The sequence below is a fragment of the Accipiter gentilis genome, chromosome 20, assembly GCF_929443795.1.
Source record: "Accipiter gentilis chromosome 20, bAccGen1.1, whole genome shotgun sequence".
In the NCBI taxonomy this organism is placed as follows: Eukaryota; Metazoa; Chordata; class Aves; order Accipitriformes; family Accipitridae; genus Astur; species Astur gentilis.
Genome location: NC_064899.1, coordinates 2,038,811 through 2,062,599, shown reverse-complemented (window position 1 = coordinate 2,062,599; position 23,789 = coordinate 2,038,811). Strand labels below are relative to the sequence as shown.

The window sequence follows — 23,789 nt, the reverse complement described above, 5'->3', positions numbered from 1 at the left end:
ATTTCTGATAAAATATTTAGAAAAAATAGGAATCTACATGGTTTTTCTGGTCGCACAGGACACAGTAGTAATGCTTTTTGTTTCAGGGCTTTTTTTTTTCTACTAAGTTTGCCTGGAAGAGAGAAGACATCAGAGAAGATCTCATTTAAGGACTTTAGACATAAATATCTTTCAAGGTTAGGGTAAATCCTTTTAATCTTTAGCTAACAGGGATGTGATATTTAAAACGCCCAGCATTTCATCATCTTATATATGACATTACTTTCTTTTGTTAATCAGGAATTAAGCAAATTCCTAAATTGATTTGAAATAAAGGAAATGTGGACATTTTCTGTGGAATTAACATATTCAAGCCTTTTTAAAGCATCATCTGAGTAATTTTAGAAGATAGAGATTCTATAACCAACATAGCAAAAAAAATTATAGTCTTCAAATATATACTTTCTTTTTTTCTTTCTGTTTCAGTCTTCCTTTCCTAAAAACATGTTATTCACATTTAAGCGAGCATTTTAAATGCAGCTTTTTATCAAATGGCAATCTTGTTATATACTCAATCATGAAATCATCATTGCTTTCAGTATTGGAGAAAAAGTTAGTATTTTCGTGTGTGTGTGTGGAATTATTATTAATTCTACATTTTATGCTGTATATTAGTTTCCAGTGTTCATGTAAGATAGGTTTGCCTTTCCCAATGCACATGCAAATATGAAGTATTTCTTCATGAAAGCAAAGGTGTATTTTCTATTGCGCAGGAAATAAGAGGTAGTAGCTGCAGACCAAAGAATAATCTGTTAATCTTTTCACATTCTTTCTTAGAGACAAAAAACCTCTTCAGTGAGGAATGATACATTCGTCTGGAATTTTGTTTTTCTCTTTACCTTGATGTTACTTTTTTCAACATCATTAGCACTAGGCAGCATCACTGGATAGTATAAACCTATAATTTAACTTACTTCCCCTTTTGACTGCATAGGCCTTCCAAGGGGCTGTTTTATTAAGAATCATTCAAAACTTTGTCAAGTAAATTTTAACATTTGTGGCTTTGTCATTGCCAGTTGCCTGCTTAAATAATATCGTGTTTGTCTATACAATAGAAATTTACATAGCATGAAGACTAAAGAGGAAATTGTGCAGATAAATTGAGCTGAGCTATACAGGTAAAAACTTTGGCATACGCAGAAGTATTCAGAAGTATTCACACATGGAAAAAATGGTGTATAAACTGTGCTTGGATTTTTAAACAGAAAAGGGCAGAGGGGGAAAGGGGTTCTCAGCATTTGGCATAACACCAATATATTAAGTGCCTTCACCTAGCTGTATATTCATTCTAAATCACTTGACTAGTTTTGAAAAACTATTTAGAAAAAAAGACAAAATTTATGTCTAAAATATTACAAAATACTAAGTCAAACTGAATGTTATTTCTATTTTATTTTCATGCAAATAGTCATTGTTTCACGTGTGCAGTCAAGTAGGTCATGTTCTCACTTTCCTAGCTTATCCATCATATCAAGAAATATTTTTCCTCATTCTTTCTAACCCAGTTTGAGTTTATAAACAGTATCAGACAATACTAGAAAGAGAAGGGATTGCCATCCTGTTATTACAATTTTTTTATATATTTTACTTGGCCTAAAGAGGGTAGAAACTCTTTTGGTATCCACAAAACTTGGAAAACACAAAACTTGTGTTTCTTCATCAGTTGTTAGAGGGAGATATTTTCAAACATTTTATGCTTCTGAATTCCATCATTTATTTCAATCATTTGGCATTTTACATAGTTAAATTCTTTGTGATACTCTCAGCAAAGGTTTATGTACTATGCAGTATCACCTACCATTCCTTTAGGCATGTCTCAGTTGTTTCAGTATTTATATGTTTCTTTCTAAAACATTTTCCATGTTTGCTATGGTATTTAAAATAGTAGTAGTAATCTAAGATACAGTCTGTGCTGAACTGAAGATTCAATACTGGTGATAGTATTTTCTTGAAAAGAGTGCTGTGTAGCTGCAGCCAGACCTTACCCATCCTTACACTATTTTGGTGCGGGCTTTTCTCCTGAATGGTATCCGAAAAAATCAGATGTGATGACTAAGCACAATTAAAGCCAAACTAATGGTGGTTTTTCGCACTTCTTGCAAATACTTGTGATGACGTCTCTGCATTTTTGCTGGTAAAATACCAATATGTGCGTATATGTATACGCAAATGGGGAGGGTGTATGTAGAACTTACAACACAGCATGGATGTAGAAGATGCTGCCTTTAAGCGTGATGTCTGAACAAAGGGAATTTGAGAATACAACAAGGAATAAACCATCATGGTGTGAGGTATGAGCTTAGAAAGCATCTGCAGCTATGCTTGACTGTTGCTTTTCCCATGAGGGCCTTAAAGGCATCATAGTGCTTTCCTTTAACATTGAGCATTGTAGCAAGCCGTAATTCAACAGCCAAACTTAGCAGTAATTCTTCTAAGTTATCAGTAAGAAGTGCATAGAAGCTGACGCCATTCTCAGCCAAAACCTACTAGACTCAAGAGGTGCTAAACAAATACAAAAAGAATCAAAGTTTGTCCAGCCAGTTCTCTAGGATGAGCCATACATTTGTGTGATGCTAAAGCATCCTCAGCATTGGTAGTGAGTCTTGTGGTAAGCTCTAGTTGACTTATGTGGGAACAACTAGGTGGTTTTCAGTCGAAAACCCAAGTCCATTTTAAGGTTACTAAGTACAGATTTAGAAGAGAGAAATTTAATCTCCAAGTTGTGTAAAGTCTGTCTCTAATGTACTCCACCCTTTGAACTTCTCTGAAGAAAAGAAAATTTAAAATGCAGCCCAAGAGTCGGTATCTTTGACTTGGAGCCCTCTTTCTGAAGGGAATTGTATAACTGAAGTTTCTGAAATATCCTTAGGGTAGAGGTACAAGTAGGCATCCAGAATCTGGAGGGTTATGCATAGGTGGAAGGTCACGTCTACAGAATTTTTCTTCTCAGAAGTACAGTTCCTCAGGATAAGATTGGATTTTAATACTTGAATACAAAGTAGATACCTAAGAAGATTATCTGCATGTCTTTTGGGGCTGGGAACATTTTTAGTCCACTTAAATAATGCTTTAAATATTTTAAAACAAATATAAATAACATTAATTAATGGCAAGCAAAGTTTAGCTGCATTCAGAGCTACAATACTAAAAAGAATCCAAAAGTCTTTCTAAAGACTTTCAAAAGTCTTTTAAAGATACATGCCAAGAGAAACCATTTTTAATTCATGTCAATCTTTTTCTCCAAAATTCATTCAAGGAACATGATTTCTACCATTCAGAACAAAATAGCATTTTTAATTAACTTGTATGCTTGATGTTTGCCTATGTAAGTTCAGACACAGATAAAAGCACATGTGTAGTAAAGAGTATGGGCGAGAAACTCAGTTTCTGCCAGCACACTTGAACGGGTGAGTTGGATGGCTGCTTATGGTTTTGCAAATTAATCAGATCAGTAGAACTTTTACTAGTAGTAATAGCATATGCAAGCAGCACAGAGGGGATGGAAGTCAAATGAAATTTATTACTATGGCAATCAGAGCATATTTTCTTTTCAGAGGTAAATAGTCTAGCTGTGATGGTCTGATGCATAACACTGGGCACCTTTTTGCTGATGCCCCTCTACGTTGCTGTACTTATGCTATCATCGTCCTCAGTCTTCTGGGTCCTATAAGGAGGTTAAAAGTGTTTAACATGGCCAGTACATGTAAATTCAATCAAAGTTAAATGAAATATTAAGCTGGTGCATCAATATCCTACTTTCGGTACTTTGATGTTCTCCGTGATCTACTAATTGGTCAGGAAAAAATTGCCGGGAAGTCCTTATCATTTCTACCCTCCTCTCTTCCTAAAACTGCTAATAGAACTCAAAAATGGCCTAAATATATCTGCCATTTCAGACTCAAAGAAAGAAACCTTGTATTTTGAAATTAGTCTCTTTTGTAGTATGTGTGCTTTGTTCTGAGTTTTTTTACTTCATTTACTAGCCAATACAGTTTGTCTTGATAAAAGAGCTATAGCTTCTTCTTCCTGCAGAAAGTAGAAATGAAAAGTTTCCCTGGCAGTTTCTAAATTGTTTTTTATTACTTTTAATTTTACAAAGTGCTTTTAGAGAAAGTTGTGGTTCCTCTAAAATGAGAGTTGTAGGCTTTGGTCCAATGGTTTGTTCCTGTTCAAGTTAACAATACTAAAGGTCTTATTTACCGAATCAAAAACTCTTAAAGGTATTTCAGTAAAAAAGAACAGGCATTTCTCATTATCAATGTCTAGGTGTGTTGGTAAACTAGATGTTCAAAGCAGCATATCCTTAAAACTCAAACGGCTTAGCAAACTCAGATCTCCAACACTCTCATTTAAGTGTATTCATGCAAGATCTTTTGGCATGAGTTTATCTAGTGATTTTTCCAAAGGAATGCTGATTCCTTGTTTGTCAGGCAGCTACACGTTTGAATAAAATGATCCCCAATTTTCAGCCACAGTGCCGCTCTTCAGGAAGCGCAAAGTCCTAATGGCTCTCGGTCACAGTCGGTATCATCAGTCCTACCACGTTCTTCACCATAAGAGACAACGGTGCAAATTTTATTCTGATAATGATTTTTTTTTTCATGTTTTATGATCACAGGTATAATAGAAGAGTTGTAATTGGTTGATTTTATGGTTTAATGCATGAAAAGTAAGAGTAAGAGGTGGTGATTAGTTTCTAGTCTTTGTAAGGACATTAGGCTTAAGAAACTGACCCTGAGCATAAAGTAGTGTTTGTCCTGCCCCTGAGATTTTGTGGCCAGGAGCCAGAGCTTGCATTTCTAGGGCATAAACATGTGAAGATAGGTGAAATGGCATTACTGGAATGAAAATGACAATGACAATTATTGTAAACACTTTCTTGGATGCAAATGTTTTTGTGCATACAAGATACAAGCAAAACTAGTTCTTTGTGATTCTAACAAATTACAGCTTATATACCTTATGCAGGGGAAAATAGGAGAAGAACAGAAATTCTAGCTGAAGGGCTAAATACTGCCTTCATTTCCTCTAAAATATATTAAAACAGTTTTATTTCTGTTTAAGAGGCAAAGTGATGCTTTGAAAAATGAATTTATTTCATTTTATTGCAGTGTTTTGAAAGGTTTATTATTTAGCTGCATATAACCTCAGCAAAATGAATAATGAACTCTGCCGTATCTGAAGTCTTGTCCTTCATGCTTTGCCTCACATACGATTCCCTTTTCTTATAGCTATTTTATTCATCAGATTAGGTCTTGTCATCTTCACAACTTGCACAACAGGAAATCAATAATTAATTATGGATAGGTAAAGCAATGCCTCAGTGATTTCCTGAAACATCCTAGAGTTGCACTATATAAAACAACCAGGGATAGTTACCTAGCTGTTTCTCACTTGGATAGATTTGACAAGTAATTAACATATCTCTCCCTTATCATGTGTCTCTTCATAGCTAAAATCAAGGGATGAGATGTAAAATTATGGTAGAAGATGTTAACGCTGCACACACAAAAAAAGCATCTGAAAAAGAGAAAACTGGCCAAGGCCATCTGTGGGATTTTGAAAGAAAAAATTGGGTGATACTGTCAGAAGTATATAGTACCTCAGGCTCTGCGATGACAAAGAAAAACCAGGGAGAGAAAATATTCCAAATGATTTTGGGGTGGAACGCGGACAATAGGAGAATGGCTTTGCTTTCAGAGAAGCTGAGATGGAGGCTGGGAGGTACATGTCTCGCTTTGGAAGAATGAGTTTAACCACTGGTTCTGAAAATGTCATTTTAAAGAGCCTACAGAAAACTTAATAATCCTCATCCAGCGCCTGACAGTTTTGCTGTGGTTAATGACTCTCTGACTAGGAGCCCTTCTTTAAGCCTCCCGCTGCCCTAGATACGTATTTCTCTTTCAGCTTCTTAAGCAACTGAACTTCTGCTGTGTCTTGGATGCAGAAGCGGTCACTTATAAGCAAGAGCCATTTGTACATTGAAATTCAGAGTAGAAAAGGGTCAAGCCCACCGCGCACCATAAGAAGGGAGACAGAAGCGGTGCCTGTGCGTGTATTTGCGTGTATCAATCCCTACTCCTTTCTTCAACAACATATCTTGAGTTACCACTTTGGAAGCAAAAGACAAAATCCTAGAGGTAAAATTGTCAATATACTGCTAATAATTGTTTGTAGTTTAGCTGATGACAGTAAAAAAATGTCAGGGAAGTAGTATCATCATAAAGCAGATCAATGCCCAGGAATTCTCTACTGGTTTTGAGTTTTCCTGGAAACAATGCAAGCAAATCCAGAAAGGACAATCCCTTCAGGAATCGCTTACTGATAATAGGATTTGGTAGTGTAAATTCAAAGAAAAAATGAAAGAGCACCATTTTTAAATTAGATAGTTTACCTAAAGCTAGTTGGTTTGTTTTTCAGGAGTGTTTCTAGAGTTGTTGAAGTTATAAGAATTTAGTTGAAATCCCTCTTCCAAAATAAGCACACTTCCAGTACAAAGGCGGGGGCTTTTTTTGGAGAACAGCCGTCTCTCGATCTCTCCTTCAGCCGCTGACATTTCCTTGTCAGCTACTTCGGCGGCACGCCGGGAGCAGTCCTGCGGGCCCACTCCAGACTCAGGGGTGTTGGTGGGGGTGGTTAGCCTCCACTGCCATGGGGCTGGCACAGGGAGAGAAGTCAGGCTCGGTTTCTCTGTTGAGAAGCACTGGGAAATGTATTTATTCCTCCTCTGGTACGAAAAGAAAATAATATGATCTCAGGTCGTAAAGCCTAATGATAGGTCTGGTGGTTGGTGGACATTTAAACCACATTTTTCAAAAATCCCATTTAAAAGCTCCGTGAGATAGATATGTAGATCACCCCAACCTTGTTACCATCTTAGATTTCTCACTGCAGTCAAGCCGTGCACATAACTTTCATATGCCAATGTATGTAGATAATTTGATCCAATTCTAATTTCTGTTATGTCTTATTAGCGTCGTGACAACAAATTCCCAGTGAAGAATTGCCCAGACCTGTGTAAGTCTGATGAGCCTTGACTTAATTCACATCAGATTTATCTTTTACTCTAGACAGTGTCACACTGGTGCACACCACTGAGGATGTTTCATTTAACCTGACAGCAGTGCTTCAGCTTGCGAAAGAAGCAACACCAGCAACTCGGAGTAATGTCTAGTTGAGCTTCAAAGCGAGTAGATCCTACATTGCGTACTTACAGGCACTTTGCCTTGTTGCTGTGTCACCTACTTCTAACTCCATGGATGGTGGGTCTAGTTACCGATTCCTGCAAGTGGTTGCCTATCAAAATTTCACATTTCTACAGCTTATTGCCATTACAGGAGCAGTTGTTATTACAGTTAATATCCTGGAACCAGTAAAGTGCTGGCTTACAGATAAGGAAGTAGGATGCCAAAACAAGTCTGGACCTGTATGCTTCACGTCATTTGGAAAAAAGTCTATTAAATCAAGTCCCAAGAGGATCAGGCCTGAAGCAAGAAGTAGCATGCTGGAGAGTTTGTAAGCTTGGGGGAGGCAGGACACAACGTTCTCTGTAGTTTCTCAGATTTTAACTGTTTCATTATTGGATCTGTTGCATCATTTTTGTTTCTTTTCCCTAGTGGGATTTCTCTGCTTCCAAGAAGTTGCCCTCTTTCTTCCTGACAATGTTAGGACATCAGTGGCCAGGAGTCAGCGCAGACCACGCTCTTCAGCCTTGAAAGATACTGATGCGCATGCAGCCACCGTACAGTTTTTTCTAAACCACTTAGTGCTTTTTAAGTCAGTGTCTTAGCATGGCCAGCATAACCAGTCAGAGGGTAGGGGTTTTTTTTATTTTTGCCGTTGGCTATTAGCATACGAGCTGATGTGGGGTTTCTTTCTGAGCGGATGCCATGAGGTCATCCAGGCTGGGCACCGCACCGAGGCTGGCGATGTCGGTGCTCCATCCCCAATTCTGGCACCTATTGCTTGGCCACCTCAGTGCATCTGGTCCCCTCTCTTTCCTCTCTTGTCTGTGAATCATTCAGGCAGGAGCTCTGGTTCCCCGTTGTGTCATCGTGGTGTCAGTTCCCATCAGGGCTTAATTTCCTTCAGTCCTCATAGCATTGCTGTACTGCAAGTGAGACAATGGTTTATCTGATATCACCTACCTCTGCAAATCGTCTCCTCAGGTCAAGGACTCTGCTACCAGGGAGTTCTGAAAACTTGAAATTCTTGCAAACACAATAGAAAACTGCCTCCTCTTTTTCACTGTATTTTAAACACAAAAAGAATAATGTGGAAAACCCAAATTATATTTTTATAAGAAATAGGTGTTTGGCACAGTAAGTTTAGTCACCCTGGCAAAATAATTATTTCCCATGGACTTCAAGAAAATTATTTCTTTTGAAATATCTTAAAGTTGAGCAGGAAGACAAAGGACCTGTTGACTCCTTAAGCCCAGTAAAAGGTGATCAGTGAGACTACAATATCACTTTTGTTTTCTACAGTGGTTATCCAACCCCTGACCCAAATCTAATCCCTGCAGCTTTCCCAAGAACGTATCATCAGAAACATGCCACTGCCAATCAAGCTTTAACATTTGGACTTTATGGAGTATAACTGAGGGAGAATATATATATTCATTACAGTCAAAATATAGAGAAATGCCCAGTAGAAGGTACCTTGGAAGAGACAATAAGGATGAATAATAGTACTTCTGTACTCTGGTGGTTCTGTGCCCTCCGGTAGCATGCACTTGCCACCTATTAATTAATTAATTGCTGCCAGTTAACAAATGCATCCATTCTGTAACAGAACTGCATTGAATTTCTTGCCAATTTGTCAGATCTTTTGGTCTTACTCTTCCTCTCCTAGATCATGTTTGTGGCTGGTAAATTGGTTTCTGAAATGCAGCCTCACACACTTTGCTTTTGAGTTAGCTTTCTTCTCTGCAGGACACTGCTATATACTGTACCTTTAAGTACCCAAATCAATTTAATTAAATTTCATTACAGGCACTAGAGCTGAAACAAACTAATGAAAGCAGCCATCACGTCAGGTGGTATTTATCTTGGCATTAAATTGAAAATACTCCATTTAGGCTCTTAAAAATTAGTTTCAATATTTAACACTAATAGCTTTTGGAATTGTTGATGGGGATAGTTTTAATGAATTTGTTACAAACTGTTTACCTTTCCAAGGAAATAAGCTTGTTGCTTGCGGCAGAAGAGAGCTAAAGATAGATGACATTAAAGTATTAGGGTTTTGAAATACTGTGAGGTCTGGGAGCTGCCTGTAATGCTGTTGAAAAACAGCATGGAAGTTGTCGCACAGTGATAGCAATATGCCTTGTTTAGTCCAAAGCAATGCCGAGTCACCGCAATACCTCTGTTAGAGTTTATTGTTTGCCTGACTTCTTTTATTGAGCTGATCAGGCTTGCAAATTTGAAAGTTTGTACCAGATTTTATTTGAAGACATCGTTATGGGGGCCACTCTCGTCAGAGAGAAAAAAAACAAAAATTTGCAGGGAGGAGAAGGAAAAACATCTGCTGCACAGAAGAATGCTATTGCCAGCATCCCAACTACAGCTGGATTTTGCTCCCTCGCTGTTGAGGCACCTTGCAACGCTGTTTCTGAGGAAGCAACGTTGACAAAGTACCGGTGGATGTTCTGCAGAACAAAACTGATGCCATGTGCTATTCCTGTAGAGTCCGTGGGACGGCGCAGATAGCGGGGATTTATTTCATCCACTTCCCATCAGATCCAGGGTCCAGGTATTAATGTAAAGAGTACAGATGGATTAGACAACAGGAAGAAAGGCTTAGGGGAAGATTCAGGTCACTTTTTTTCTGACCCACATGCCAGGGTTTTATTTGGGGGAGCAAGGGTGCAAAAGGAGAGTGTACCTGCCCATGCATGTGTCCAGATCCACAAAGATGCAATATTTCTGATTTGCACTATGTAAGCATGGCCGATGTATCCTTTTTCAGGCAGACAGTAATAAATAGTCCATTCCATCTTCTTTTATCAGATCTAGAGGCTGTCCTCTTGGTATCTTCCTCTTCAGCAGTCTGTTTAAAAGAAAATAAACTATCAGAAAACTTACAGAGTGAATTACAGAGAGTCACCTTTCTGGTACGAACTTCTGACCCCAGAGAAGGAGGAAGAAGGGAACCATTTTTCTTCATCAGGATAAAGGCATGCGCTTGTCACATGTTTGCTACTTCATTTTTATAGTAGAGAAATCACCATGCCAGTTATTATTAACAGGATATGTAAAAATAATGCTAACTATGTTATTTACAGTCTCAATGCTTGGATAAGTTTATTGGACTTAAGCTATTCATTAGCATTATAGCTATAAACTATTAGTTCTTCTTAAAAATATATATATTTTATATATACATACTATATATATGTATCAAAAAGTTTCTAATAATTTCCAGTTTGATTTAACATTAAGAAATTAGGGCTTTACAGGTGTTTTTGTTTGCATTCTCATTGATCCTCCCTCTAGGTTGGAGGACGTGGCTTGTGTAGAAGCTGCTTGTTGGAAATGAAAGACTGGATATAGAAAATTTTTGGTTTAAGCAAGTGGTATTAAAGATTAACTATTTCTTTTTTCAAGTTACTATTTTTTATTAATTAACGGGTTATATTCCTTATATTTCCCTCTGTGACTGTCATGAAATACGAGGTGCAGTTCAGTGAGTGACCTCCGTGGACAACCGCTCGATATCGACTCTAGGGAAAGTCCTGACCCTACTGTGAAAGCCATGGCCCAGACTTCGCTCCTCCTTTTTTTTTCCTTTGAGATTACAACCGAGATACACGCGTGTTGATACAAATGTGTTATGTAAGGAGTATAGATATTCAGAATCTGTAGATAGGGGCCGCTTCTCTCTATCCTAATTTACTTATAACATTTCCCTCTACATCAAGTATGAGTATCTTTTTCCTCCTCCTTTGTCACAATCTTGCCGAGTTCTCTTTCCTAAAAGTTTAGTGGAAGGAGGATTTTCAAGCCATTTTCTCATGCAATTCCACGAGCCAGGTGCCTGTGGTTTCTGTGGAGGGAACAAAGTCAGCGAGATGCCTTGGGCAAAGGCAGAGGGTGGGAGGGGGTGGGATTCAGCGTTGGATGTCTGGAGTAGCCTGAGGTAGGGGGTGGGAATAGACTTTACGACCTCAAAGGAGAATTATTCTTCTTTAAGCGAGAGGAAAATTCCAACTGGGTTTGGTAATATTTTATTGTGTTTATTTCTATTCAGCATTTCATTGCAAAAATTTTGCTTGGCACCATGCCAGGTGCTTGACTCAATTGCCACTGAGCCCAACAGAAAGTAGGCATTTTTAAAAGGCTTATGCTTTCAGTGAGAGACTAGGAAAACTCTGTGGTACTGATTCAGATTTAACATTAAGCAGTGATAAAGACAATTAAAACCTATCAATACATTAAGACATTTGAAATACTGTCATTTAATAAGAGCACTAGCAAAAGTCAATTTATTGTCTCATGATACTTTCAAACTATTTTTAACATCCTTTTTAAAATGTGAAGTACATTATTTTGGATTATTGCATTAAATTATGGTACAGGAACAAAACATGAATGATTTAAACTCTCCTTTTTCATTTCTGAACCAGCTGTTTCTAGTGTTTGTATTACTTTGTCTCTTATTTTTAAATACATCCCCATTACCACAGCTTTAAATAGAAGTAATAGAATTTCTTTCTGTACATCTTGGAGAAAAATGCAACAAAGAAAATGCATTGATTCTTTTTCCCTCACATGTGAACAAATGGGCAGTTAATGTAACTAGACTATAGATACCCAAATAGTTGCAATAATTTTGATAATCCTGGAGCTTCCCCATCTACTTACTCCAAAATTTCCTCGTAAGATAGAAATGATTTAAAGCAAAAACTGATTTTCACCATGAAAACAAGCAGTCTTGTGATTTAGATTATTGTATAGCCAGAATGCCATTTGCAATGTGAAAATAGAGGCATGGAAAAAGACAGAACTATTAAACAAGTAAACTAAAAAGTTGTTCAGTGCTTTCATAGTTTGAGGCTTTCTCAAATGTATTATTCCATAGAACTTTCTGCATTTTAATTTTTCTTCTGGTGTGTCAGCACAGTAGGCACGTTTTATCCTGCACCGCTAAGAATATTTGCCACCCAGTGGCAGGAAAAAGATAGTAGCCTACCTGTATATACATAGTGAAAACATTAGAGGAAAATACTCTGTACATAAAATGGGGAACTGCATGGTGTTTTCGTTGACTACTGTCGCAATGTTTGATGTTGCAGGACGGATGGTCGCAGTATCACTTTGTAGCCTCATCTTCAACAATAGAAAGGGATCGGCAAAGACCGTACTCTTCATCACGCACGCCCTCCATCTCTCCCGTGCGCATGTCTCCTAACAACCGCTCAGGTAAGACCAGGCTTTCAGGACTGAAGTAAAGACAGAGGTAATCCATCACTGTCATTTTCCTTTTTTAAGCAATGTCACTGCCATCCGGATTTGTTGTTAGCAACGGTGGAAGGGCACAAAATATATTCTTTACTCTTACCTAAATTATCTGTTCAAAACAGGAATTTTTATTGTTGTTGTTTACACCTCGTAAAGTTTTACAGCAAAAAGAATATTCCATAACTTTGTGTTATGAATTCTTATTCAGTGTTTCCGTGATTGGGATTACCTGACTAGATCTCAGGGCAGTAGTGTCCATTAGCAGCATGAGGAAATTCTGTTATTCACTTTGCTAGTTATGAAAACCACTATGTTGCTTATGACCACTCTGCACACTTAGCAGAAGTTGAAGGAGTCACATGATTTTTTTTGTCAGCTTTTATTCTGATTGTATGTGTATGTGTATATAGGTGTGCATACACATGCATATAGAAATTTCAGAAAAGGTTAATGACAGGTCTTCATGTAACACTGATGGCATATTTACACCAGCTATCATTAATTCCATATGATCCATACAATGAATTAATGTAGGTATCTCAACTTATGCCTCAGTGTTAATTAATTTTTCTGTTCAGAAATCTGGGCTTTTTCCCCTCAGCTTATTCTAAGGTAGAACATACCTTGGTTAGATAAAACCATTCCCAGCGAAAATCTTCTAAGATAAATGGAGTGAAACAGTCAGTCTTTCAATGGGCTTTTTACTACTTGTTCAGTCAAATGTTGTCATTCCATAGGTGTACCAAGAGTTTGAGATTAAAACTGGCCAAACTGATTATTGCCATCAGCATTGTGCCATAGTTTTGTTTTTAAGAAAATTGTTTTGTTAATTATCTAAGAGCAGCATCTTAGTCCTGTGGGATAACCACCGAGGAAATTTGAAATTGTAGCCAGAAGTACAGTGAGAGCTGCTATTCAGTTTTCAAAATCTGTCATTGCACAAGTCCATGAAGGGTTCTTGTTCCTGTTTTCCTTCTCCAAAATCTCATTTTGACTGTAAGTGCAAGGCACTTGAGTTCTGTCTCTTGCCAGCGCTGCCTCCTCCTCACTTCTGTGACTCTGTTGCTTAAAGAACTCTATTGCTTAAAGAAGACCAGCCGAGGCGACCGACTCCAGCACGGGCGCATTGCGCAGCGGAGCGGGAGATCGTGGTGGTCGGGGGGTTTGCCCAGGTGGAGAACCCCCTGCAGCAGGAGGGTGAGCTGCAGGAGGCGGTGAGAAGGCTGTGTAATGTCAGGGAGGCTGAGAAGGAGTTAGCTAGCTTGGTTCCAAGCGCAGTCTGCACTGGACCCACGGCCAAATAGCCAAAACCTCCCCCACCGGCACGCACGGAAGGGAAGGGGGCCAATAATGCAGAAGAATGGAAGCTTGCAACGGCAAGGAGCAGCAGGGGGAAGAGAATTCCCCCGAAGCCTGAGGTGCCCTTGCAGAACCGCTTCACCGCTCTGCAGACTGAAGAGGAAAGAGCCGTCACATCAGGAGAGACGCTGGAGCTGAGCGAGGCAGCCCCATCCGCTCCCCGAATAACGACCAGCACAACTCAAAAAAGGCAACGGGCGGGAGTAGTGGGTGATTCTCTTCTGAGAGGTACGGCAGCACCCGTCTGCCGACCTGACGCGCTCTGTAGAGAGGTGTGCTGCTCACCGGGGTCTTATATCAGGGACGTCACCGAGAGACTACCAAGCCTCGTCCAGTCCACCGACTATTGCCCACTGCTGTTGTTTCGCGTGGGCACCAGTGATACAGCCAGGAGCAGTCTGAGGAGGATCAGGAAGGATTACAGAGCCCTGGGAGCGGCGGTAAGGGACTCTGGAGCACACGTAGTTTTTTCATCAATCCTCCCAGTCAAAGGGAAGGAGTTTGAAAGGGCCAGTCAAAGCAAATCAACAAATGGTTACAGGACCGGTGCCACAGCCAGGGGTTTTGCTACTTGGACCATGGGACTGGCTTTGAGAAATCTGGTCTGCTGGAGGCTGATGGGGTCTATATGTCAGACAAGGGGAAAAGCACCTTTGGTTATAGGCTTGCCAAGCTGGCGAAGAGGTCTTTAAACTAAATTTGCAGGGGGAGGGGAAACTCGATCCATCCCACTCCTACCAGTTTGATGCCAATGCCAGCAATAGATGCCCAGAGCCTGGAGAGGGACTACAGGTCAGCAGGAGAGCACCTGAAGAGCAGCACAAAGGAATTCCAGCCCCTCCAGGCAGTAAGGCCGCTTCATCGGAGGCCCAACTTAAATGCCTCTATGCAAACACACACAGCATGGGAAATAAACAAGAAGAGTTAGAGATGTGTGCATGCCTGCAGGGCTATGATCTTATTAGCATCATGGAGATATGGTGGGATGGCTCCTATGACTGGAATGTTGGAATTGAAGGATATAGGCTCTTTAGGAAGGACAGGCAAGGAAGACAAGGATGGAGGATCACCCTCTATGTCAATGACCAACTGGAGTGCATGGAGCTCTGCCTGGGGATGGATGAGGAGCCAGCCGAGAGCTTATGGGTCAGGATGAAAGGAAGGGCAGGGACAGGTGACATTTTAGTGGGGGTCTACTACAGGCCACCTGACCAGTAAGACCAAGCAGATAAGGCCCTCTAATAGACAGACAGGAGCAGCCTCACATTCACAAGCCCTGGTCCTCATGGGGGACTTCAACCACCCCGATATCTGTTGGAGGGACAACACAGCAGGGCATAAGCAATCCGGGAGGTTCCTGGAACGCGTTGATGACAACTTCCTTCTCCAAGTGATAGAGGAGCCAATGAGGAGAGGTGCTGTGCTGGACCTTGTTCTCACCAACAAGGAGGGGCTGATGGGGAATGTGAAGCTCAAGGGCAGCCTTGGCTACAGTGACCGTGAAATGCTGGAGTTCAAGATCCTTAGGGCAGCGAGGAGGGTGCACAGCAAGTTCACAACCCAGGACTTCAGGAGAGCAGACTTTGGTCTCTTCAGGGATCTGCTTGGCAGAGCACCATGGGATACAGCCCTGGAGCAAAGAGGGACCCAAGAAAGCTGATTAATATTCAAGGATCACTTCCTCCTCCAAGCTCAGGAGCGATGCATCCCAACAAAGAGGAAGTCAGGAAAAACACTAGGATGCCTGCGTGGATGAACAAGGAGCTCCTGGACAAACTCAAACACAAAAAGGAAGCCTACAGAGCGTGGAAGCAAGGGCAGGTAGCCTGGGAGGAATACAGAGAAATTGTCTGAGCAGCCAGGGATCAGGTTGGGAAAGCTAAAGCCCTGATAGAATTAAATCTGGCCAGGGATGTCAAGGGCAACAAGAAAAGTTTCTATAGATAGGTTGGTGATAAAAGGAAGACTAGGGAAAATGTGGGCCCTCTCCAGAAGGAACTGGAGACCTGGTTACCTGGGACCTGGAGAAGGCTGACTTACTCAACAACTTTTTTGCCTCAGTCTTCACTGGCAAGTGCTCCAGCCACACCGCCCAAGTTGCAGAAGGCAAAGGCAGGGACTGGGAGAATGAAGACCCACCCGCTGCAGGAGAAGATCAGATTCGAGACCATCTAATGATCATGAAGGTGCACAAGTCCAGGGGGCCTGATGAGGATTTGCATCTGCAGGTCCTGAGGGAACTGGTGGATGAAGTGGCTAAGCCACTATCCATCATATTTAAGACAGGCTGAGAGAGTTGGGCTTGTTCAGCCTGGAGAAGAGAGGGCTCCGGGGAGACCTTAGAGCAGCCCCCCAGTACCTAAAGGGGGCTTGTAAGAAAGATGGGGACAGACTTTTTAATAGGGCCTGTAGTGATAGGACAAGGGGTAATGGCTTTAAACTGAAAGGGGGTAGATTTAGAGCAGATGTAAGGACGAGGTTCCTCACTGTGAGGGTGGTGAGGCCCTGGCCCAGGTTGCCCAGAGAGGCTGTGGCTGCCCCATCCCTGGCAGTGCTCAAGGCCAGGTTGGATGGGGCTCGGAGCAACCTGCTCTGGTGGAAGGTGTCCCTGCCCATGGCAGGGGGTTGGAATGAGATGATCTTTAAGGGCCGTTCCAACACAAACCCATATGATTCTATGACTCTATGAACATACTTAAATTTTGGATGAAAACTTACTACCATCATCAGTTATCCTAAGACTGGAAAAGGGCAAATATAGTGGTTGTTTCTGAAGGAAGAGGAGCCCATGTAATTCCAGACCAGTCAGCTGAAATTAATTCTAGAAAATTGCTGGAACAAATAATCACAATCTGAGCACCTCAGAGATAGTAAGAACGTAAGATACTGGTTAACTCTAGGAGTATCTATTTCTACATAGTAGTATAAGTTACAGTCTGTCTGGTAGTATCCGTGTCAAACCCAGACATTGGTTCGATACAACTTGTTCTTACAAAATCCACTTGAACTCCTGTTACAACATAGTTAAAGCGCTTTCTGGAAAAAATAGTCAGTAAATGAAATCTAATGTAATCAGTAAGACTCTTTCCCACAAGATTTTTATAGGCAAGCTAGGGCAAGCTAGCAAACAGTTGAGAAAATGTAAATACAAAACTGACTGAAAGTCATTCACAAAGAATGGGTATTGCTTATTGCCAAAATGGAAGAATGCATTGCTTGGAGATTTGCCTTGGGCCTAGTACTCTTCAGTGGTTTCATTAATGACCCAGATAATATACAAGGGATGCCTATTACCTCTGCTGGTGACATAAACCTGGGAGAAACTCATATAGCTTGAAGGACATTATTGGAATTCAGAGTGATCCTGAGAAAATGGAGATACTGTCCGAAGGGAAAAAAAGATCCAATCCTTTTCAAATAAATTCTAAGGAGAATATCTGGCTAGACAAAAGTTCTTCAGAAATGATTTAGGGATTTTTGTCAGTTGCACACGAGTTGGGAGATGGAGAAATCAGGATATGAGAACACACTGAATGGACTGTAATTGTTTAACTCGAATAAGAGAGACACAAGACGGGGGCAGCGGGAAGAGGTGCGCACCAAGTACTTAAGCACGTAACAGCCAGCTGTGAAGAGGAACGACGTGAACTTTCTCTACTTTCATAGCAGACAAATGGAAATAATGAGCAGCGAGGAGTCAGGCTAGACATCATGGAACATTTCCTAACAGTAGGGAAACAAAGCACTGGAACAGACTGCTTGGAGCAGTTATGTGATCTCTGTCATTAGAGATCTTTAGTTTTAGATGAAAATCTGTCAAGAAGTATTTTGGTATACTGGATCCTACCTTGGGGTAAAGAGTTGAAGTAAATGAACTCACAATGTACCATCCATCCCTAGGACTTGGTGATAAGATGCTTAAGCTAGCGTAGAGAGCTCTGTCTTCTCTTCTGTGTCCTTTAAGAATAAGGGCAGAAAAACTTGATACCACTTTTCAGTCTAATGTCAACCAATGATTTTATGTCTGCTTCTGGTAAAAACTCTGAAAGAGGGCACTTCTGGATTTTAACACTTGCCAGAAAGCAGTTGCTCTCACACGGGAGAAGAGAGATAATTCCCACAGGGAACAGAGGGAGATGGTTTTGTCTTCAGCAATCAACTTTGTTCAAAACACCAGAGTGCTTAAAAGCATTACCAGAGTATGCGAAACAAAATGCATGCCTCTGTTAGCAACTTTTTCAAGGTTTGCAATTCTGTTTTGTTCCCTGTTAGACTCAAGTTGCCATTAGCTGATTTGGTAATTTAATGTCATGCTTCTTTATATCTGCTGGATTATCAGCTTTAGAATTACATCACTATTGACAAGCAATTTAAAAGCAATCCCCAATTCTAATTCTGCAGTGCATGAGAATCAAGTACAAACCCAGTTCTCCTCCTAATCACCTCGTACTTTCCTCCTTTCAGCCATACTATGAGTTGATGAAGGATGTAGTTTTAATAATACCTTAAAGTAGCAGTTGTTGTTTTAATGGCAATTGTTCATACATAGATATTTAAAGACAGAGAAATTATTTGAGTTACCTTTAAGTGTTAGGCATTCTTTGCTATATGTTTTCTATGAAAAACACCTTTCTTTTCTTCCCATCTCCATTAAAATCATTTAATTGCTTTGTTTATTTTCAACAGAGAAGGGAAGAAACCATTTTATAAGGGTTTTTCCACACAGTTGAAAGTTCACGGTCTTTTCAACAGAAATAAATTAACCATTTTGAGAAAAAAATGGAAGTACCTATACCAGAAAATTTTGACAAGTTAAAGAAATTGATAAGCTAAATGAAAAAAAAATTATTGTTGTTGTGCTATTTTCATAATCATCATCTTAGACGTTGGGTGTAAGTGAAGAAAGTAGAACATTCAAAGAGAAAATTATGTTGGAGTTGATTGTCTCATGAATACATTTGTCCTGTACTTGAAATAACAGCACCTTTTCTTTTCCTCCGTAATGTGGTAGTGTTTCTCCAAACAGCTTATTGTTAGTATGCTAACAAATATAAACTTTACTGAAATGTTTACTCTAGAGTTAAACACTACATTCAGTCATATGTCGCAAGAAAAAATAAATCCATTTTTGTGATCTAGCAAGTGCCCCAGCCTCACCTCGGGAAATGATCAGCCTAAAAGAAAGAAAAACAGACTATGAATCAACTGGAACAAACGCCACTTACCATGGAAATAAGGGAGAACACACTTCTAGGAAAGACACCATGACAGGTGAGATTATGCCTGCATAGCATACGTAAAAATCAGCTGTGATAGACTGCTGATTTTTATAGGCTTGGCTGGGTTTACTGTACTATAGAAAAGAGTCAACTGCTTTGGTTGATTCCAAAGTTGTAGCTACCTTAAGAAAAACAGCTGAAGAGATATTTGATGTTAATGAATACAATACTATGTGAAAATGATTTGTGAAGACCATGTTTCTTCACAGAAGAAAGGCTCTAAAACCGATTTTACATTTCTTTTTAATTTTATGTTTGTTTTCATCTCAGAAGGAAGTTGTTACATCACTTTGAATTAACTAGTGTTTCTGCAAGCTTGACAGTGGTTGAGCGCGTGCAGTAATCCCTAGCATCTGTCTTCTGCAGGGAATGGCTTTCCGGGTCTGGTTAGCTTATTTTACACATCGTTCATTCCTAGGAAATTTGGTAGCTGTTTGTAAAGTCTATCCATGTTACTTTCTCAGCTGGGCTGATTTAAATGCAACAATTTTCTCTGTGTATGTTACGGCATCTATTGCAGGCTTCACTGAAGGCCTCTCTCCCCTGGTGAGCTCATTAACCTGTTAGCATTTCAGTAATTACAAGATTTTGAGTGCTTTGCCCAGTACTGCACCTCTTCATTAATTCTCTTGCAAAATACATGTTGGTCTCCATCACCATTGCACGGGCTTACATAACCTCTGTTGAACATTTTGTGGATTTATATAGCGCCGAGCAGCAGGGTGTCCTCTTCTCCAAATGCTCCCTCCAGGCAAGTGAAAAATCACAGTGAGGAGTCACTCTGCACTTTCTGAGTGCCTGTTACCTTCTCCCGTGCCCTCTGCTGATGTCTTGCTCAGAGGGTGCCAGAATGGGTTGTCTTTGTGTTCCTCAGCTCACTGGGGACACTGGGAACATGCTGACTCGGCGTCAACCCATCCCTACCAGCTTTCAAGACCGGATTCAGCATATGATGATACTCACACTTCATCTACTGTCTTACACGCTACTGTGTAATCAAAACCTAAAGGCCAGCCTTTGAATTTATGTGAAGATGCAATACTGAACATTAATTAGCGTGAAAGTGAAAATCTGAAGAAGAGGAACGACAGTGAAGAGCGTTTGGAAACCACAGAAGTGACGAGTGTCCTGAACAACATCTGCAGGGTACTACGTGAGATTGCAGCAGATTTAGCCAAGGTACTGCATTTTATGTATCTGTAATATTTGGAGTGTTTCATAGTCGCTGCACAAGGTGGTTCTCTAAAACACTTCAGTGGTCCTTACTTGTGCGATTGTGAAGGACAGGACTGCAGTTTATTCAGCACTTTCTCAAGGATCCATGAAGAGGGAATCTCAGCAGTAAGAGCAGCAGGCTGAAAAGGCAGAAACGTTAGTATTTTGTTCTAGCTGTATCTGCAAATTTAGAGTACCAGATTATATCAGAAGGTTCACCCAAAAACAAAAGTGTTTCCATGTGGAAAAAATGTGTTTCTTTGCAGATAGTCCTGTCTCTCTCCACACGTTAAAAAAATTGGGTTTTCTTTTTCCCCAATCCTTTTCATTTTGTCTTTTACTGCAGTGTTTTTCTTCTCCCTTTCCTGTTTCCCTTGTTTCCTTTCTCTTTCAATATAATTTTTGGAGTGTGAGGTTTGTGCTTCCCCAGCAACCTTTGCTCCACTTTGATTTTTGCATCCTGTTTTCCTTTAACATCTGCTTGTATTTTGTCTGTTTTTATTGATCTTTTGGGTGGTCTTTTAGTAAGGAAACTTGAAACTCTCAGCATCATGCTCAGCTATCGACTGTTTTTCCAGCTACTGAACTCAGTAGCTGGAAAAAAACCAAACCAAACCAAAATCAAAGTATAATAATATTTCACAATCCTACATGACCATTGTACAAATGAATATGGAATTAACAAATCACTTTCTCTCTCTTTCAGATCTCCAAATCTCTGCTCATTTGGTCTGAGCTCAAATTAAGCACCATTTTAAGAACAGAAGAAAATGACAGGAGTATTGCTCGTCAATGTTCAACATGAAATTTGTGTAACATATTTGTAGCTCATTAAATAATAAATATTTCATTAAAGAACAACATAAAGTTAGTATTTGTGATTTTAATTGTGAGGCATTTTGGCTTTCCTTGGCTGGTCTAATATAAATTTGTGTAGCAAGTTTATTGCAATGCCCATATTTCATTTTGTGCATCAGACAGTGCATTGCAGCTAATACATCCACAGAGCCTATGGGACTTAGATAAATGTTTTTTCAGGTTCCACCTGGCGTATACATATTTTGAGCTGCTCCTGTATTTTGTGCCAAGCTGATGTATTACACAAAGCTTTCCTTGACTTACGGATTTACACAGAACGTGGAGCCACAGCTGTAGTCCCAATTTATCAATGACTGTCTCCATGCTCTTCTCCAAAGCTCTTCTCAGTCTATAGTTCAAAAGTTTTATGACCTCTTGGCTGGGACTGGAATGAATGTTTTTTGATGGATTTTTGTAGTAGAAATGTTGGCTTCTTGCCATTGTGGGGAGTTGTCAGGAAACCTCTGGGAAAAATGGAGAATCTGTGAAGTAAACAGTTAGGCTGAAGATGATAACTTCTATTGATTTCACAAGGACAGCTAAAAAATAGAGGAACAATATCAAAGTTCTCATTGCCCTCTTCCCTTCGCAGGTTTATGATGCCTTGTATATTTACTATCCATCTTCTCTTCTCTGTAGAAAATAATAACCAATAATAAAATTTTATCACCTAAAGTATATTTTTAAGACAAAAAACTATTATATTCCTTTTAAAAAAAACAGGAACTATAAGTGCATGTAATAATGTTATTTATGCCATGGTGTTTTCCTTCAGAACAGGGAAGATAAGGTTACTGTATCCTATCATGGGACTCCTACTCTAAATTTTCTTCTACTTTGTTAGTTCCCTCACTGAACTGGTATGTGCATCACAGTCTGCACCCTGTATCTTCACTGCTATCAGCAAAAACACCTGCTGATTAATTTATTTTCTTTTGGTTGTCAAGAATCAGTCATCTTAGCTTTTGTTATTTAAACTTACTTGCAAGCCCCTGCACATTCAGAACACAAACAACCACCATCATCTTACAGTAGCTACGGATGCTCGGGCTACTTGGAACTTATTATCACTTTAAGAAACCATAATACACTGTAATCTTTTCTCATGCCCTTACCTCATCTTTCACCGTGCAAGAAGGTGGCAGCAGTAGTGACAAGTAATGATCTCTCTTAGCTGAGATCGGTGAGGCACAGAAGCATTTTCCTTTACTGTCTTGAACTAAATTTTAGAAAATGGGGTCCTGCTGCCTATAGCAGAAGTGGGTTATGCAATACCAGATGAGGATGACTACCTGTCCAGCTGATCTTTCCTTTCTTACTATTAGTCTGTGTTTCTGAGGGCAAAAGGCTTGTTATTTCAAAGTGTCTGTAAACGTGTTCAGAATAAGTACTTACAGGAACTGAAAGCTGAATGTTAAACTATGAATCAAGCGGGGGGAACGGCTTCAGTCAGTGATATCTTTGTCACATAAACCACTGAGTGACATAATTTTCAAAGCTGTTGTCAGCTTTGCAGAAAACTGCTGTGGGGAGCTATGTGATTTATTTTTTTTTTAGCTAATATCACCTTGAAAACTGAACGAGGAAAAAAGGAAGGTATTTTTCTATAACATTCTTTATGCAGTGCAACCACAAAGTACTACAGGTTGATCATAGTACTCATTTTAGAACCTTCACAATTTTCCCTAGTAAAAAATACCTCCTCAGTACTGATCATGTACTGATAGTTAGATACTGCATCAAATACACACATACACACCTGCAGTCGTCACTCCTCAAATCATTTCATCTGCAGCTACAATTCTCACATCTCTGTAAGGAAGGATGGCTGCTGGAAATCTCCATCTCTTACTCCTTGTACCCCTTTCCCTTCTCTTGCCATGTTTTAAAAAAGAATATTTCCTTAACCTCTCTTCCTCTCTGTTTGATGATTTTACTATGATGGTACGTATACGATATTAACAGCAAAAATCAGATGCTAACTGCACAATATCTGTCCATCCAGCTAGCTCATTTTCTCCCTTCTTTCTTTTGTATTTGCCCTCTGCTTTTGGACAGCAAGAGTCAACTGCTCACTGAAGCATGGCAGAGCGGGAATGGAGTTCCCAGGGATGCCGCCTGCGTGTTCAGAAGCAGGTACTGGAGCGGGGCTGCATGCGTTGCTAGCAGCTGCATTGCTTGACTTACATTTCCTCCAGAGACAGAATTATCTCAGCTTCCCACCTAGACTAAGCCAAGATTTCTTGTTCTTGAACTCTTGGCATTCATTTCCAACCATTTGATGTGTCTTTGTTTTTATTACACTAAGAAAAGAATACTACTTTTTTTTTTTTTTTTTTGCATTTTAAACTTAGGAATTTGTATCCACACCACTGCAGTGAAATCAGCAACGCAGACCTTGCAGCTTTTTTCATAAGCTGATACTATCCATTTTCCATCACAGAATATGTGATCTGGAAGACTGTAAGTCTTCAATCTGACATGTGACGATTCTGAGCACATCAGTGCAAATGTCACAGTAGTGCATTGGACAGCTACGCACCAACTCTGGACTATTAGTCATGGCTATTAGTGGTGC

General features: G+C 39.9%; 1 protein-coding gene across 8 annotated transcripts in view; it reads left to right on the top strand.

Annotated features, from left to right (window-relative positions):
- Nucleotides 1–23,789, top strand: part of CTNND2 (catenin delta 2) — a 665,464-nt gene that overhangs the window by 634,216 nt on the left and 7,459 nt on the right. For 5 of the 8 annotated variants that reach the window (XM_049823918.1, XM_049823917.1, XM_049823915.1 and 2 more), the window contains 3 exons: nt 12,335–12,461; nt 18,999–19,130; nt 23,270–23,347. In XM_049823918.1, coding sequence (XP_049679875.1) covers nt 12,335–12,461; nt 18,999–19,130; nt 23,270–23,347 — 337 coding nt within the window. The remainder of the gene's footprint in view (nt 1–12,334; nt 12,462–18,998; nt 19,131–23,269; nt 23,348–23,789) is intronic. The other 3 variants (XM_049823921.1, XM_049823920.1, XM_049823916.1) reach the window with 1 other exon arrangement.